This window comes from Caretta caretta, chromosome 1 (genome assembly GCF_965140235.1).
Source record: "Caretta caretta isolate rCarCar2 chromosome 1, rCarCar1.hap1, whole genome shotgun sequence".
Lineage (NCBI taxonomy): Eukaryota > Metazoa > Chordata > Testudines > Cheloniidae > Caretta > Caretta caretta.
In genome coordinates, this window is record NC_134206.1 from 211,677,657 (window position 1) to 211,695,987 (window position 18,331).

General features: G+C 51.0%; 1 protein-coding gene and 1 long non-coding RNA gene across 2 annotated transcripts; one reads left to right on the plus strand and one right to left on the minus strand.

Annotated features, from left to right (window-relative positions):
• Window positions 1-514: 514 nt before the first annotated feature.
• Window positions 515-17,990, minus strand: LOC142069151 (uncharacterized). Its single transcript, XR_012664995.1, has 3 exons — window positions 17,766-17,990; window positions 1,726-1,845; window positions 515-850 (listed from the first exon to the last, which is right to left on the minus strand). It is a non-coding gene; the product is annotated as an uncharacterized LOC142069151 (long non-coding RNA).
• Window positions 6,317-11,104, plus strand: LOC125622343 (uncharacterized). Its single transcript, XM_048820327.2, has 3 exons — window positions 6,317-6,418; window positions 6,756-10,294; window positions 10,877-11,104. Exon 2 carries the CDS (start codon window positions 8,041-8,043, stop codon window positions 8,956-8,958), a length of 918 nt encoding a protein of 305 aa, XP_048676284.2. The 5' UTR covers window positions 6,317-6,418; window positions 6,756-8,040; the 3' UTR covers window positions 8,959-10,294; window positions 10,877-11,104.
• Window positions 17,991-18,331: the final 341 nt, after the last annotated feature.

Genomic DNA, 18,331 nt, shown 5'->3' on the forward strand with positions numbered 1-18,331 from the left:
CGGTGGGACGTACGTCCTCGGCACGATGCCCGGAGTCCGACCAGGTGGTGGACCCTCCGGTGCCAGCCAATACCCAGAGCACTGCACCAGCCTCCTCGCCCTGCCTGGAGGACATGATTGCGGCCCCGCCCCACTCCGCCCCGCAGGAGGACTTCAGGGCCCATCAAGAACTCTTAAAGAGGGTGGCAGCAAGCCTCCACCTCCAGGCAGAGGAGATGGAGGAGCCCTCAGACTCCCTGTTTAACGTGCTGTCCCCATCGGCACCAGGTAGGGTGGCCTTGCCTCTCCATGAAGGGGTGGCTAAGATTTCTAATGCCCTGTGGCAAACACTGGCCTCGTTGGCCCCCCCATCTCTAAGAAGGCAGAACGCAAGTACTTTGTACCCACTAAGGGGCATAAGTACTTGTATACCCACCCGGCGCCCAACTTCCTGGTGGTCGAGTCGGTCAACCACAGGGAACGGCAGGGTCAGCTAGTCCCGACCCCAAAGAACAAAGACTCTTGGAGACGGGACTCTTTCGGAAGGAAAATTTATTCATCTTCGAGCTTCCCGTTATGAGTGGCAAACCATTAGGTTTTCCTGGGCCAGTACGAATTCAGTCTGTGGGGCTCCCTGCCCAATTTTGAGGACTCCCTCCAGGGGCGAGATAGGAAGGAGTTCAAGGCGCTAGTGGAGGAAGGGGCAGTGGCTGCTAGGGTGTCCCTGCAGGCAACCTCAGATGCTGTGGACATGGCCGCACGATCCATGACCCCCGCGGTATCCATGAGACAGGCATCATGGCTCCTGCTCTCTGGGCTGTCCAGCGAGGCGCAGTCTTCCATGCAGGATCTCCCATTTGATGGGAAAGCTCTGTTTGCGGCGGAAACAGATACAAGGTTGCATGGCATGAAAGACTCCCGCACGACCCTCCAGACTCTGGGCCTCTATGTCCAGGCTCCGGCAAAACCTAAATTCAAGCTGCAGCAGACTTCCACCCAGGCCGCCCTCCTGAATATGGGGCCGCCCATAAGCAGCAGCGGGAGACACCCTCAGAGGCAGTCTTGGCCTGCTCCCAGCCTGGGTCCTCCAAGGGCAAGCAGACAGGGAAAAGGCGCTTTTGACGGGACGCTTGGGGGCACCCTGCCAGTCCTCATCAGGGATCCACCCCCAATAAAGCTCCCCTTCTGCAACCGGTTGTGTGCTTTTCTCCTGGATTGGTCGCGGCTAACCTTGGACCGATGGGTCCTCAACACCATCTCCCGGGGTTACACCCTCCAGTTTACTTCCTCCCCGCCCAACCACTCCCCACCCTGTCCCTCTTGGGGGACCCCTCGCACGAAGCTCTGCGAGAGCAGGAGGTGGGGCAGTTCCTAGGACTAGGAGCAATAGAGGCGGTGCCCATGGAGTTCATGGGCAAGGGGTATTACTCCCGTTATTTCCTTATCCCAAAGGCCAAAGGGGGGCTCAGGCCCATCCTGGACTTGCGAGGTCTGAACCAGTACATGGTGAAACTCAAGTTCTGCATGGTTTCCCTGGCCTCCATCATCCCCTCCCTGAATCCCGGGGACTGGTACTCTGCCCTCGATCTACAGGATGTATACTTCTACATCCACATGTTTGAGGGGCACAGGCACTTCCTCTGTTTTGTAGTGGGACAGAATCATTATCAATTCACGGTCCTCCCATTTGGTCTGTCCACTGCCCCCAGGATGTTTATAAAATGAATGTTGGTGGTAGCGGCCTACCTCAGAAGGCATGGGGTCCAGATATTTCCCTATCTGGCTGATTGGCTTGTCAAGGGCACCTCCCGGTCGCAGGTGAGGGATCACGTGGCGCTCCTCCTGTCCACGTGCACCGCCTTGGGCCTGTTGGTAAACAACACCAAGTCCACGTTAGTCCTGGTCCAATGCATAGAGTTTATCGGGGCGCTCCTGGACACAGCGTTGGCCAGGGCCTCTCTCCTGCCAGACAGATTCAAGACCCTGAAAGGTCTCATCGACTTGGTCACAAGGTTCCCGATGACAACATCCAGGGTTTGCCTGCAGTTCTTGGGTCACATGTCGGCGTCCATGTACGTGGTCCATCACGCCAGACTCAGGATGAGGCCCCTCCAGCTCTGGCTGGCCTCGAAGTTCTCCCAGGCCACGGACAGGATGGACAAGGTCCTCACCGTGCTGGACTCTGTGATTACCTCCCTACCGGTCGTGGTCCGCCCCAAACAACACGCTCCAAGGGGTTCCGTTCAGGGACAGGGCCCCATCCTTGGAGCTGGTGTCCAATGCGTTGGGCCTGGTTTAGGGGGCCCATGTGGGGAACTTTCAGACCCAAGGCCTGTGGCTGGCTCAAGACCTGACCCTACATATAAACATCAAGGAGCTCAGGGCGGTGCAGCTGGCGTGTATGGCCTTCTGCTCGCACCTGGAGGGCAAGGTAGTCAGGGTCCCCGCAGATGTCAAAGTGAGATTCAGGACTCACATAATTTGTCAGACCACTCTGTTTATTAGCAAAGCGCCTTGCTAATGCACCCAGATGTGAGCCCCTCTCTGAGGCCCAAGATAACTTATTTATACAGCTAAACCAAAACCAATTTTAACATAAGAGACAAAATAAAGCAGAAATTGACAAATATACATACATATCTTATTTGCATACTAACGTTTACCAATCTCCTAGCTCAGTAGGAGCTCTAAGTTAATTAGTTTGAGGACCCATTGTCTCACACTCCTTAATGTTTCTCTTCCTGACAACTATATTTCAACAAACCCTTCAAGTAGCATTTCTTTAATGAATTATAATTTCAATATAATTCATTCTACTTTCACACGGACAACACAGCCTCAATGTTCTATATCAAGAGACAAGGCGGGGCCTGATCCTCTGCCCTCTGCCACGAAGCCCTCAGTCTGTGGGACTTCTGTATAACCCACGACATCCACCTGAAGGCCTTCTACCTACTGGGCGCCCGGAACGAGAGGGTGGATCGCTTGAACAGGGACTTTTCCTCTCAACACGAGTGGTCCCTCCACCTGGAGGTGGCCCGCCGGCTCTTCCGAAGGTGCGGAACTCCCCAGGTGGACCTATTCATGACTCAGCAGAACCGGCAATGCCCCCAGTTCTGCTCCAGGGGGGCCCCGGGGAGGGGTGCTATCTCCAATGCCTTTATCCTGTCTTGGTCAGGCCGGCTTCTCTACACCTTCCCCTGTTCCCTCTAATCAGCAGGATCCCGGAGAAGATAAAGACGGACAAGGCCTGGGTCCTCCTGATTAGGGAGCTAATCAGACTAGGGACCGAATGGCTAGGCAGCAGTTCTGCGGAAAAGGACCTAGGGGTGACAGTGGACGAGAAGCTGGATATGAGTCAGCAGTGTGCCCTTGTTGCCAAGAAGGCCAATGGCATTTTGGGATGTATAAGTAGGGGCATAGCGAGCAGATCGAGGGACATGATCGTTCCCTTCTATTCGACATTGGTGAGGCCTCATCTGGAGTACTGTGTCCAGTTTTGGGCCCCACACTTCAAGAAGGATGTGGATAAATTGGAGAGAGTCCAGCGAAGGGCAACAAAAATGATTAGGGGACTGGAACACATGAGTTATGAGGAGAGGCTGAGGGAGCTGGGATTGTTTAGCCTGCAGAAGAGAAGAATGAGGGGGGATTTGATAGCTGCTTTCAACTACCTGAAAGGGGGTTCCAAAGAGGATGGCTCTCGACTGTTCTCAATGGTAGCAGATGACAGAACGAGGAGTAATGGTCTCAAGTTGCAGTGGGGGAGGTTTAGATTGGATATTAGGAAAAACTTTTTCACTAAGAGGGTGGTGAAACACTGGAATGCGTTACCTAGGGAGGTGGTAGAATCTCCTTCCTTAGAGGTTTTTAAGGTCAGGCTTGACAAAGCCCTGGCTGGGATGATTTAACTGGGAATTGGTCCTGCTTTGAGCAGGGGGTTGGACTAGATGACCTTCAGGGGTCCCTTCCAACCCTGATATTCTATGATTCTATGATTCTATGATTGCCCCAGCGTGGCCCAGGCAGCATTGGTATGGGACCCTCAGGGGCCCGCGAGCTCCCTCCAGGGAGCAGGTCTGGGGCTTGCCCCGCTCCATCCCAGCCTGGGGTGCCAGGTCGGGGGCTGCACTACATTGCTCGGCCCTGCTCCGGCGCTTCAGCCAGGGCGCCCCCACTCCGGGGCGCAGGGTCAGGGGCCACACCACGCAGCTCCTGGAAGCAGCTGCATGGCCCCACTTTGGCTCTCAAGCAGGGTCGGGGGCTGCTCCAAGCATAGGAGCCGGAGAAGGAACATGCCACTGCTTCCGGGAGCCACTTGAGGTAAGCACCACTCGGAGCCTGCACCCCTGAGCCTCTCCCTATGCCCCAACTCCCTCCTCCGACCTGATCCCCCGGCCTGCTCTCCAAATCCCTCAATCCCCAGCCCCACCCCAGAGCCTGCACTCCCAGCTGGAACCTGCATCCCTTCCTGCACCCCTACCCCAGCCCTGATTCCCCTCCTGCCCTCTGAATCCCTCGGTCCCAGCCCAGAGCACTCTCTTACACCCCAAACTCCTTATCCCCAGCCCCACCCCAGAGCCCACACCCCCAACCCCAATTTTGTGAGCATTCATGGCCCGTCATACAATTTCTATTCCCTGATGTGGCTCTCAGGCCAAAAGGTTTGCCCACCCTTGCTATAGAGAATAGTATGAAGAACTGCCCTCTTTCAAAATGGCTGCCAGTCTCCCATTCTTCTCACTGAGACTGAAGCCACTGGAGCCCTCAGTTGGTGGCCATTTTGAGAAATCTCTTTCCCCTTCCCCCTTTCTTATTTTTCCACAGTGGAATGGAGTGTTTCCATCTCCTCACAAAACAGGGGGTGGGGTTACCCTTTTCACTCAGGGCAGCTGTAACTTCAGCCCAACTGAGAACAATGGGATATGGTTCATGACAGCTAAACTTTCAGTATGAAAAATAATAGCAAAAAATGACCATTGGCATTGTCTTAAATTAGAGAGACAAAGTGGGTAAGAGGTAAGATCTTTGATTGGACCGACACACTTACAACTACACTGCATATATTATTTTAAATATCTTTTCAAAAGCCACTCATTGCCCGAGAACCACTGAACAGGTAGGCCAGGAGCAGAGGGGACACATTGGGAGGGGCATGAGTGCATACATGGTAACATAAGGAGGTGTAGGGAGGTTCAAGAAATGAGGATTTTGGAGGACGGAGGTGGGGAAAATAGGATATGTGCTCCAGCTGTTTTGCACGGCTCTGGCAAAACAAAGCACCTATACACTCACTTTAGCTGGCCAGTATTTTCCAGTTGCATTGTGCTGCTCAATAATAAGGTAAAGCAGTTAGAAAGTGTGGGAGAATCTGGTGTTAACCGTTAAAATTAAAGTCATTCATATCTTTAGATCATTTGAAATTTGCATGCTAACATTCTTTGAGGTTTTTTACTGTTTATGAATGAAGTTTAACAACCAACAAGGGAAATCTGAGACAAAACACATTAAAATGAAGTTAAAATTGAGAGTATATATCAGTAATTAATGGTAGAGAGGGATGTTGCAATATTCTCAAAACTAAATGTTAAACTCAGGAAATTAAGAGTTAACAGGTTATGGGAGCCTTAATTTCAAAGAAAGCCAAACAAGCAATTTCAGGTCACACGAACAACCTTTGTCCTATAGTGCTGCCAGAAGGGGAAGGGAAAAGTGAAAAATAATCTAATGTGTTTTAAAACTCAGTTTAATCTAATCTGGATCCACATACACTGAAATGCCTTATTTGTAATCCTGTTGTTTTTGCACTGAGTCAGTGCAAGGGCAGAAGGCAAAGGTCTTGTTCCCTGAGAGATGCCATCTTCCTGGATTGGAGGTACTAGTTCCTCTTCTCCCTTTCTCCAGATTCTTCTCAAGCCTGGCTCTGCTGGAAGCTGGGTGGGTTAGTGTGGATGGGGAGTGACACTCCAGCACTTGATGGGAGGAAGCAGGGTAATCACCTGGATGAACTGAAGGGAGGGAGCAGGGAAGACAGGGAGGTGAATCAGGGTGGAATAGGACACTCTGGATCTCACCCTGTCTCCTTTCTGTGTCTCTGTCTGTTCCTGTCTCCTTTTCTTAGAGGTTCCTTTCCCAGCTGCTGCTCTTGGACTCTGAAGCCATGCTGGCTGAAGATAACATGAGGGAGGGATCCACTTTTGGACCTCAGTTGCTCCCCTCAGCCCCACCACTCCTTCTATCCAGAGCACATGCTGTCTGGGTAGCCCTTTGGCACAGGACCCTGGCCAATCGCAAGTGGGCATCATCTGGAGAGAGGTCACACTAGGCAATACCCACAGGCTGTTTTGGGCTGAAGTTGGATCGGATTGAAACATTCAGTGGCCTTGGATGCTAGCTCTGGAGAGGGACAAAGGAGCGAGCATTGAAATGAGGGGAACAGGTAGGTAAGGGGGATGGGGTACCAGGAGTGATGGGAGATGGGGGCATGGAGGTGGATGGGACCAAAGGGCAGTGGGTCATGAAGGATGTGGTGGGAGCCAGAGTTGAGGACATATGAGTGCTGGGGTGGGGTGTGGGAGCAGAGGAACAAGGGGTTGTGGAGCTAACTTTCTCTCTTCATGGGACATGGTGGTGAGAGATGTGGTGAGGCTGAGCCTTGTGGAGGTGGGTCTTTTTTTTTATTTATTATTTGTATGATCATAGTAGGGGTGGGTGGTGCACAGATGGCAGGATGGCTCCAGATTGCTGTGTGGCTGACGTATATTGTTTTTCCCTAGGCACAGGAGTTACAGACACTCAGCCTGTCATTTGGGACAACTCAAAACAAAGTGCCCAGTATATATGCACTTGAAACCCTTCAACTCCTTTTGTCTTGTGCTCCAAACTGGAAACTGGGACAAGGGGGCTATAACTTGTGAAGATGGTTGAACAGAACAACCCCACAACTGTGCCATTGCCTCCCAGTCTGGTCCAAAAGTGCCCCCTTCTTGTGCAATCCTGCACCTCTGTCAATACCCCTCAATCTTCACCTGCTGCTCTACAGCTCTGCCCATGCTCCTCAAGTCTGACCTTACAGAAATCCTCGTGCCCCAGTTGTTCTCTTATCTGTATGAACAAAGTTTTAGTTTCTGTAGTAGTTTCTGTGTTTAAGGACACATTTGGTAATTAAAAAGATGTGTAATTGATTTGTCTTGTAGAGTTAAATTAGCCCAACATCAGTAGTAGTAAAACCTTCTCTGCAAAGGACCTTTTTTGACTGATATTATTTGTGAAAAAGAGGTATGTTGAGAAATGAAGGTGATAGGAACCATAGAGGTTGAAGAGCTCAGAGTAGCAGCCATGTTAGTCTGTATTCGCAAAAAGAAAAGGAGTACTTGTGGCACCTTAGAGACTAACAAATTTATTTGAGCATAAGCTTTCGTGAGCTACAGCTCACTTCATCAGAAGTGGATTTCATCTGGGTGGACTCCTCCTGAAGGTCGAAACAACAGACTGGACTTCTACAAAGAATACTTCCGCCGACGTGCACAGGCTGAAATTGTGGAAAAGCAGCATCACTTGCCCCATAACCTCAGCTGTGCAGAACACAATGGCATCCACAGCCTCAGAAACAACTCTGACATCATAATCAAAAAGGCTGACAAGGGAGGTGCTGTTGTCATCATGAATAGGTCGGAATATGAACAAGAGACTGCTAGGCAGCTCTCCAACACCACTTTCTACAAGCCATTACCCTCTGATCCCACTGCGGGTTACCAAAAGAAACTACACCATTTGCTCAAGAAACTCCCTGAAAAAGCACAAGAACAAATCCGCACAGACACACCCTTGGAACCCCGACCTGGGGTATTCTATCTACTACCCAAGATCCATAAACCTGGAAATCCTGGGCACCCCATCATCTCAGGCATTGGCACTCTGACAGCAGGATTGTCTGGCTATGTAGACTCCCTCCTCAGGCCCTACACTCCCAGCACTCCCAGCTATCTTTGAGACACCACTGACTTCCTGAGGAAACTACAATCCATCGGTGATCTTCCTGAAAACAACATCCTGGCCACTATGGATGTAGAAGCCCTCTACACCAACATTCCATACAAAGATGGACTACAAGCCGTCAGGAACAGTATCCCCGATAATGTCACGGCAAACCTGGTGGCTGAACTTTGTGACTTTGTCCTCACCCATAACTGTTTCACATTTGGGGACAATGTATACCTTCAGATCAGTGGCACTGCTATGGGTACCTGCATGGCCCCACAGTATGCCAACATTTTTATGGCTGACTTAGAACAACACTTCCTCAGCTCTTGTCCCCTAATGCCCCTACTCTACTTGCACTACATTGATGACATCTTCATCATCTGGACCCATGGAAAAGAAGCTCTTGAGGAATTTTACCATGATTTCAACAATTTCCATCCCACCATCAACCTCAGCTTGGACCAGTCCACACAAGAGATCCATTTCCTGGACACTACTGTGCTAATAAGCGATGGTCACATAAACACCACCCCATACCGGAAACCTACAGACCGCTATGCTTACCTACATGCCTCCAGCTTTCATCCAGACCACAACACACGATCCATTGTCTACAGCCAAGCTCTACGATACAACCACATTTGCTCCAACCCCTCAGACAGAGACAAACACCGACAAGATCTCTATCAAGCATTCTTACAACTACACTTCAGCAGGTCGGTATTGAAGAAACAAATTGACAGAGCCAGAAGGGTACCCAGAAGTCACCTACTACAGGACAGGCCCAACAAAGAAAATAACAATGCCACTAGCCATCACCTTCAGCCCCCAACTAAAACCTCTCCAATGCATCATCAAGGATCTACAACCTATCCTGAAGGACGACTCATCACTCTCACAGATCTTGGGAGACAGGCCAGTTCTTGCTTACAGACAGCCCCCCAACCTGAAGCAAATACTCACCAGCAACCACACACCACACAACAGAACCACTAACCCAGGAACCTATCCTTGCAACAAAGCCCGTTGCCAACTGTGTCCACATATCTATTCAGGGGACACCATCATAGGGCCTAATCACATCAGCCACCCTATCAGAGGCTCGTTCACCTGCACATCTACCAATGTGATATATGCCAACATGTGCCAGCAATGCCCCTCTGCCATGTACATTGGTCAGACTGGACAGTCTCTACGTAAAAGAATAAATGGACACAAATCAATCGTCAAGAATTATAACATTCAAAAACCAGTTGGAGAACACTTCAATCTCTTTGGTCACTCGATTACAGACCTAAAAGTTGCAATTCTTCAACCATAAAACTTCAAAAACAGACTCCAACGAGAGACTGCTGAATTGGAATTAATTTGCAAACTGGATACAATTAACTTAGCCCTGGTCTACACTAGGACTTTAGGTCGAATTTAGCAGCGTTAAATCGATGTAAACCTGCACCCGTCCACACAATGAAGCCCTTTATTTCGACTTAAAGGGCTCTTAAAATCGATTTCCTTACTCCACCCCTGACAAGTGGATTAGCGCTTAAATCGACGTTGCCGGCTCGAATTTGGGGTACTGTGGACACAATTCGATGGTATTGGCCTCCGGGAGCTATCCCAGAGTGCTCCATTATGACCGCTCTGGACAGCACTCTCAACTCAGATGCACTGGCCAGGTAGACAGGAAAAGAACCGCGAACTTTTGAATCTCATTTCCTGTTTGGCCAGCCTGGCAAGCTGCAGGTGACTATGCAGAGCTCATCAGCACAGGTGACCATGATGGAGTCCCAGAATCGCAAAAGAGCTCCAGCATGGACCGAACGGGAGGAACGGGATCTGATCGCTGTTTGGGGAGAGGAATCCGTGCTATCAGAACTCCGTTCCAGTTTTTGAAATGCCAAAACCTTTGTGAAAATCTCCCAGGGCATGAAGGACAGAGGCCATAACAGGGACCCGAAGCAGTGCCGCGTGAAACTGAAGGAGCTGAGGCAAGCCTACCAGAAAACCAGAGAGGCGAACAGCCGCTCTGGGTCAGAGCCCCAAACATGCCGCTTCTATGATGAGCTGCATGCCATTTTAGGGGGTTCAGCCACCACTACCCCAGCTGTGTTGTTTGACTCCTTCAATGGAGATGGAGGCAATACGGAAGCAGGTTTTGGGGACGAGGAAGATGATGATGATGAGGAGGTTGTAGATAGCTCACAGCAAGCAAGCGGAGAAACCGGTTTTCCCGACAGCCAGGAACTGTTTCTCACCCTAGACCTGGAGCCAGTACCCCCCGAACCCACCCAAGGCTGCCTCCTGGACCCAGCAGGCGGAGAAGGGACCTCTGGTGAGTGTACCTTTTAAAATACTATACATGGTTTAAAAGCAAGCATGTGAAAGGATTACTTTGCCCTGGCATTTGCGGTTCTCCTAGATGTAGTCCTAAAGCCTTTGCAAAAGGTTTCTGGGGAGGGCAGCCTTATTGCGTCCTTCATGGTAGGACACTTTACCACTCCAGGCCAGTAACACGTACTCGGGAATCATTGTAGAACAAAGCATTGCAGTGTATATTTGCTGGCATTCAAACAACATCCGTATCTCTCTGTGTTATCCTCAGGAGAGTGAGATCTAATTCATGGTCACCTGGTTGAAATAGAGTGGTTTTCTTCAGGGGACACTCAGAGGAGCCCATTCCTGCTGGGCTGTTTGCCTGTGGCTAAACAGAAATGTTCCCCGCTGTTAGGCACAGGGAGGGGGGAAGGTTGAGGGGGTAGTCACGCGGTGGGAGGAGGCAAAATGTGACCTTGTAACGAAAGCACATGTGCTATGTATGTAATGTTAACAGCAAGGTTTACCCTGAAAGACTGTAGCCACTGTTTTATAAAATGTGTCTTTTTAAATACCGCTGTCCCTTTTTTTTCTCCACCAGCTGCATGTGTTTCAATGATCACAGGATCTTCTCCTTCCCAGAGGCTAGTGAAGCTTAGAAAGAAAAAAAAACGCACTCGCGATGAAATGTTCTCCGAGCTCATGCTGTCCTCCCACACTGACAGAGCACAGACGAATGCATGGAGGCAAATAATGTCAGAGTGCAGGAAAGCACAAAATGACCGGGACGAGAGGTGGCGGGCTGAAGAGAGTAAGTGGCGGGCTGAAGACAGGGCTGAAGCTGAAATGTGGCGGCAGCGTGATGAGAGGAGGCAGGATTCAATGCTGAGGCTGCTGCAGGACCAAACCAGTATGCTCCAGTGTATGGTTGAGCTGCAGCAAAGGCAGCTGGAGCACAGACTGCCACTGCAGCCCCTGAGTAACCAACCGCCCTCCTCCCCAAGTTCCATAGCCTCCACACCCAGACGCCCAAGAACGCGGTGGGGGGGCTTCCGGCCAACCAGCCACCCCACCACAGAGGATTGCCCAAAAAAAAGAAGGCTGTCATTCAATAAATTTTAAAGTTGTAAACTTTTAAAGTGCTGTGCTTAAAGTGCTGTGTGGCATTTTCCTTCCCTCCTCCACCACCCCTCCTGGGCTACCTTGGTAGTCATCCCCCTATTTGTGTGATGAATGAATAAAGAATGCATGAATGTGAAGCAACAATGACTTTATTGCCTCTGCAAGCAGTGATTGATGGGAGGAGGGGCGGGTGGTTAGCTTACAGGGAAGTAGAGTGAACCAAGGGGCGGGGGGTTTCATCAAGGAGAAACAAACAGAACTTTCACACCGTAGCCTGGCCAGTCATGAAACTGGTTTTCAAAGCTTCTCTGATGCGTACCGCGCCCTCCTGTGCTCTTCTAACCGCCCTGGTGTCTGGCTGCGCGTAACCAGCAGCCAGGCGATTTGCCTCAACCTCCCACCCCGCCATAAACGTCTCCCCCTTACTCTCACAGATATTGTGGAGCACACAGCAAGCAGTAATAACAGTGGGAAAATTGGTTTCGCTGAGGTCTAAGCGAGTCAGTAAACTGCGCCAGCGCGCCTTTAAACGTCCAAATGCACATTCTACCACCATTCTGCACTTGCTCAGCCTGTAGTTGAACAGCTCCTGACTACTGTCCAGGCTGCCTGTGTACGGCTTCATGAGCCATGGCATTAAGGGGTAGGCTGGGTCCCCAAGGATACATATAGGCATTTCAACATCCCCAACAGTTATTTTCTGGTCTGGGAATAAAGTCCCTTCCTGCAGCTTTTGAAACAGACCAGAGTTCCTGAAGATGCGAGCATCATGCACCTTTCCCGGCCATCCCACGTTGATGTTGGTGAAACGTCCCTTGTGATCCACCAGAGCTTGCAGTACTATCGAAAAGTATCCCTTGCGGTTTATGTACTCGGCGGCTTGGTGCTCCGGTGCCAAGATAGGGATATGGGTTCCGTCTATAGCCCCACCACAGTTAGGGAATCCCATTGCAGCAAAGCCATCCACTATGACCTGCACATTTCCCAGGGTCACTACCCTTGATATCAGCAGATCTTTGATTGCGTTGGCTACTTGCATCACAGCAGCCCCCACAGTAGATTTGCCACTCCATATTGATTCCCAACTGACCGGTAGCTGTCTGGCGTTGCAAGCTTCCACAGGGCTATCGCCACTCGCTTCTCAACTGTGAGGGCTGCTCTCATCTTGGTATTCATGCGCCTCAGGGCAGGGGAAAGCAAGTCACAAAGTTCCATGAAAGTGCCCTTACGCATGCGAAAGTTTTGCAGCCACTGGGAATCGTCCCAGACCTGCAACACTATGAGGTCCCAACAGTCTGTGCTTGTTTCCCGAGCCCAGAATCGGCGTTCCACAGCATGAACCTGCCCCATTAGCACCATGATGCATGCATTGGCGGGGCCCATGCTTTCAGAGAAATCTGTGTCCATGTCCTGATCACTCACGTGACCGCGCTGACGTCGCCTCTTCGCCTGGTATCGCTTTGCCAGGGTCCGGTGCTGCATGTACTGCTGGATAATGTGTGTGGTGTTTAATGTGCTCCTAATTGCCAAAGTGAGCTGAGTGGCCTCCATGCTTGCCTTGGTATGGCGTCCGCACAGAAAAAAGGCGCGGAACGATTGTCTGCCATTGCTCTGACGGAGGGAGGGGCGACTGAGGACACGGCTTACAGGGTTGGCTTCAGGGAGCTAAAATCAACAAAGGGGGTGCCTGTACATCAAGGAGTATTTCAGGCAGGACTTCACGGAGGGTTCCAATAAGAAATGGTGCACCTAAGTTATCGTTCTTATTGGAACAAGGAGGTTAGCCTGGCCTCTGATTGATACATGGCTAGATTTACCTCGCTGCACCTTCTCTGTGAGTGACTGCAGTGTGACCTAGAGGAATGAGTCCCCTAGACAGGGGAGGAGGCAAATGAGTACAAAACAAATCTGGTCTATTTCTCGTTTTGACCCACTCCATCTATCTTTTACATCTTTGGCTGGCAGCAGACGGTGCAGAAGGACTGCATGCCATCCACATCTCATGGCTGCTCGGCAGAAGATGGTATAGTACGACTGCTAGCCATCCTCATCTCTTGCCTGCCTGGCAGAAGATGGTACAATACGACTGCTAGCCATCCTCATCTCTTGCCTGTCTGGCAGAAGATGGTACAGTACGACTGCTAGCAGTCCGTATCGCCTGCCCGCTCACCATAAGACAGTTCAATAGGACTGACTACAGGACTAAAGAGAATGACCTGGTCAAGTCACTCCAAATTTAGTCCCTGCGCCCATGTCTGCCCAGGCGCTCCCAGCCGACGTGGCCAGGAGCACCTCGGACATGACGAGGACGACTACCAATCGTATTGCACCGTCTGCTGCCAGAAGGCAATGGGTTGCTGCTACTGTGCAGCAAAGCCGTACCACGTCTGCCAGCACCCAGGAGACATAGGGTGACGGTTACCTGAGCGGGCTCCATGCTTGCCGTGGTATGGCGTCTGCACAGGTAACTCAGGAAAAAAGGCGCGAAATGATTGTCTGCCCTTGCTTTCACGGAGGGAGGGAGGGAACGGGGGCCTGACGATACGTATCCAGAACCACCCGCGACAATGTTTTAGCCCCATCAGAGTGCTCCATTGTGACTGCTCTGGACAGCACTCTCAGATGCCAGATTGTTTGCCGTTGCTCTGACGCTGGGAGGGGTGACTGAGGACACGGCTTACAGGGTTGGCTTCAGGGAGCTAAAATCAACAAAGGGGGTGGCTTTACATCAAGGAGTATTTCAGGCAGGACTTCACGGAGGGTTCCAATAAGAAATGGTGCACCTAAGTTATTGTCCTTATTGGAACAAGAAGGTTAGCCTGGCCTCTGATTGATACATGGCTAGATTTACCTCGCTGCACCTTCTCTGTGAGTGACTGCAGTGTGATCTAGAAGAATGAGTCCCCTAGACAGGGGAGGGGGGGGAAGCAAATGAGTACAAAACAAATCTGGTCTATTTCTTGTTTTGATCCACTCCATCTATCTTTTACATCTTTGGCTGGCAGCAGACGGTGCAGAAGGACTGCATGCCATCCACATCTCATGGCTGCTCGGCAGAAGATGGTACAGTACGACTACTAGCAGTCCGTATCGCCTGCCCGCTCACCATAAGATGGTTCAATAGGACTGACTGCAGGACTAAAGAGAATGACCTGGTCAAGTCACTCCAAATTTAGTCCCTGCGCCCATGTCTGCCCAGGCGCTCCCAGCCGACGTGGCCAGGAGCACCTCGGACATGACGATGACGGCTACCAGTCGTACTGTACCGTCTGCTGCCACAAGGCAAGGGGTTGCTGCTACTGTGTAGCAATGCCGTACCACGTCTGCCAGCACCCAGGAGACATAGGGTGACGGTTACCTGAGCGGGCTCCATGCTTTCCGTGGTATGGCGTCTGCACAGGTAACTCAGGAAAAAAGACGCGAAACGATTGTCTGCCCTTGCTTTCACGGAGGGAGGGAGGGAACGGGGGCCTAACGATATGTACCCAGAACCACCCGCGACAATGTTTTAGCCTCATCAGGCATTGGGATCTCAACCCAGAATTCCAATGGGCAGCGGAGACTGCGGGAACTGTGGGATAGCTACCCACAGTGCAACGCTCCGGAAGTCGACTCTAGCCTCGGTACTGTGGAAGCGCTCCGCCGAGTTAATGCACTTAATGCACTTAGAGCATTTTCTGTGGGGACACACACACTCGAATATATAAAACCGATTTCTAAAAAACCGACTTCTATAAATTCGACCTTATTCCGTAGTGTAGACATACCCTTAGGCTTGAATAGAGACTGGGAGTGGATGTGTCATTACACAAAGTAAAACTATTTCCCCTTGTTTATCTCCCTTCCTCCCCCTCCCCCCACTGTTCCTGAGATGTTCTTGTCAACTGCTGGAAATGGCCCACCTTGATTATCACTGCAAAAGGTTCCCCCCCCAGCCCCGTTCTCCTGGTGGTAATAGCTCACTTTAAGTGATCACTCTTGTTACAGTGCGTATGGTAACACCCATTGTTTCATGTTCTCTGTGTATATAAATCTCCCCAGTGTATTTTCCACTGAATGCATCCGATGAAGTGAGCTGTAGCTCATGAAAGCTTATGCTCAAATAAATTTGTTAGTCTCTAAGGTGCCACAAGTACTCCTTTTCTTTTTATAGAGGTGAAAGACCCCTGTATGCTGCTCCTCAAGCCCCTGAGACAGCCAGTGCCCTGCCCTGGAGTCAACTGGAACCACTAACCTAAAAGTAAAAAGCCCCTGAACCCCTTGGAGCCTCCCACGTCCATTTTTATTCTCCTGCCCCATGAATCTTCATTTGGGTTGGTTGGTGTTTCTTTGCCAGGAGATGGCAGCAGCATCCTAGGCATGGTGCAACCTTCTGGTGTCAGTTTACTGACAAGTTCTTTCATGCTCCAGTTTCCCTTTTCAGTCAAGGGGCTCTAGTGTTTCCAGTGTACTAATCATGATTATTCCCCATCTCACCACCACTTTAAAAGAATGGCTGAATCCAGACACATTATTTGCTGGGGAAAGACTTCCCAGCCCTGTATTGCCTCATAAAATCTTTCTCTCTCACTCTCTCATCTCTTGCTCTTAGCCTCATATAGACACTGTTCTGTTGTGTTCACCCTACTGGCTGTCCCAGCCTGACCTAACACTTATGTAACAGCCATTCAAGTCTCATTCCCTTGTCTTGCCTTTGCCAAACCCCACATATGAATCTGCCTTCCCTCCTTTCCTTTCCCAATAGCAGCAAAGTCACAGAAAAGCCAGAGCCTTCCAGAGAGGTTCCTAATGAAATGGCTGCTGATCATGCATTCCTCTTGTTAGACTCTCATACGCAGGTCCTTGGCAGCCTAATTAGGAGATGACTGGGAACAAATCCCTCCATCTCCCTGTGCCCGTCTACTAGCTTCACGTTCAACCCTTCCCTCCTGGCAGCCTCAGAGGAAACTGCTTTCCAGTCCCAGAGGCCTTGACAGAGACAAGGAGATGGCATATTCCAAACCACATGTACCTCCAGTATATTCTCCTGTTAGGAAAGACCAGGACTAGGTGCTGTAGAGGGGAGCAGGAGTGTTGGCAAGGGGGGTTATCTCTCAGCTACTCCAGTTCTGGTTTCCCCCAACAGGAGACACTATGAAGAGCAAGGCAGAAGTATTGGCTGGGGGGAGAGTGTTCACTGGCCACTGGCGTGCAGGCTTGGGGGTGTAGCGGTTTGCAGCTGTTGTGGTGGTTGGTCTTACTTGCCCTCTCCCTTCTGCACAGAGTCCTCCCAATGTTTGTGTTTACTCAGCAAACACAGGGTCTTGTGATTGTGCAAATGCTCAAGTAGGCCCAGAAAGGTCCTCTGTCCCCTCTTCTTCCTCGCTCCTCTATAAAGTTTTGCCCAGGATCTAGCCTATCTCCTGGTGAGGCAGAAGTGCCAAATTGTTCCCACTTCCCTGGTTCCTCTTCACTGTTGTGCTATAAGCCAGTGCTACTCAAAGTGGTGGTCTGCGGACCGGCACCATCGGCTGCCAGTCTGCGCGCACATTGGGAAAAAAAATTGCCAGTCCCCCACATCAGTTAGCTTGAGAAGCACTGGTATAAACCATCGCTGTGGCCTTTAATTAAAGGTCATAACTTAAATTGGAGCTAAACTTAGCTCCCTCCCACTTTCCTAGCACTGGGAATAGCAGCTGGATAAGGGGAGTTGGATTACTCCTCAGCCAGGTGACCTGTCTCTGCCCCCCACCCCCGCCCCGTATCTGCTCTGCTACCCATTCCCATCTGTGCTTTCCGCTGCTGCGTCCTACAGATCCTGCTCTGCTGACCCACACAGTCCTGGAAGACTGAGCTCTGATATGAGGGCTGGGGAAGGTTATGCTCCTCATTTACTAGCCATATACATCTCCATAACCCACACATTCTCATGAAAGGGATTTCAAATGTAGTTTCAAATACCCTCCACCTATAAATCCTAAAATGGGATGCCTATTCTGCAGGCATCTTGTCCCATGCTGGCATTGCTGAGATGAAGCCTGTATAGCGGGCACCCCAACTTGGGCTGGGCATAGCCAGGGCGCTGCCGTGGGAAAGCTCATGCTGCAAGGATCCCAACCTGGGCTAGGCAGGTGCAGTGAACTGATGTACAGCAGGCATTGTATCCAGGCAGGGCACCACCAAAGACCAGTTGTTCGTGCTGTAGGCGCTCCCCCCCCCCGCCTCGCACACACACAATTGTGTCATTACCAGGCCCTGGCCTGTTCTCCAGCCAATGAAAATGCCCTGACACCATTGATGTGAGCAGGCTAGTCAGGTGGTAGGCAGGATGTCCGCAGTCACGTCCCGCGGGTAGGAGCCTCCCAGTGCCTTATTAAAATGTTACTCACGCTGTTGAGCGCAGCCTGATGGGAACCTGGCCCGAGGGTGGGGGATGCCAGGCCAGCCGGAGTCTGGGAAACACAGTCCCATTCTAAGCATGTCTGGCTAGAGCAATTCAGGGGAAACAGAGCCAATGAATGTCCAGTGCAATTTTAGCTCAGGAGGGCTCGGAGCCAGCAGCACTGTCAGCTTCCTTGCAGCAGTGCTGAGCTGAGGGAAAGGTGCCCGCGGTGGTAGGAAGGATCCTACCACCGCGGGAGGACCCTATAGTAGTATCCTGGCAAGCTCCTGTGAGGGTTGGAGCTGATTTGGGGGATTTATTTCCTCTGATTCCAGCTGGTAGCTTGTCTGAGCCCCTTCATTGCTCAGTCCACGTGACAATTGTTCCCTATTCTTTCCAGCGGCGGGGGCAAAGGGGGTAGGTGGTTGTGCAACTCCAACCCAGCCCCCAACTCAGAGCGGAGCTGCTGGGCTTGGCCACTTGCCATATTACCATAGTGTTTGTGATAGAGGTGCATACACATATACCAGTCTTCGGTGAGCGGGATAGAAGGGAGTACCAAGTGTAACTCAG

What these genes read in the sequence shown, in the direction of transcription:
- LOC125622343 (XM_048820327.2), top strand. Translation starts at nt 8,041, where the DNA reads ATGGATGTAGAAGCCCTCTACACCAACATTCCATACAAAGATGGACTA.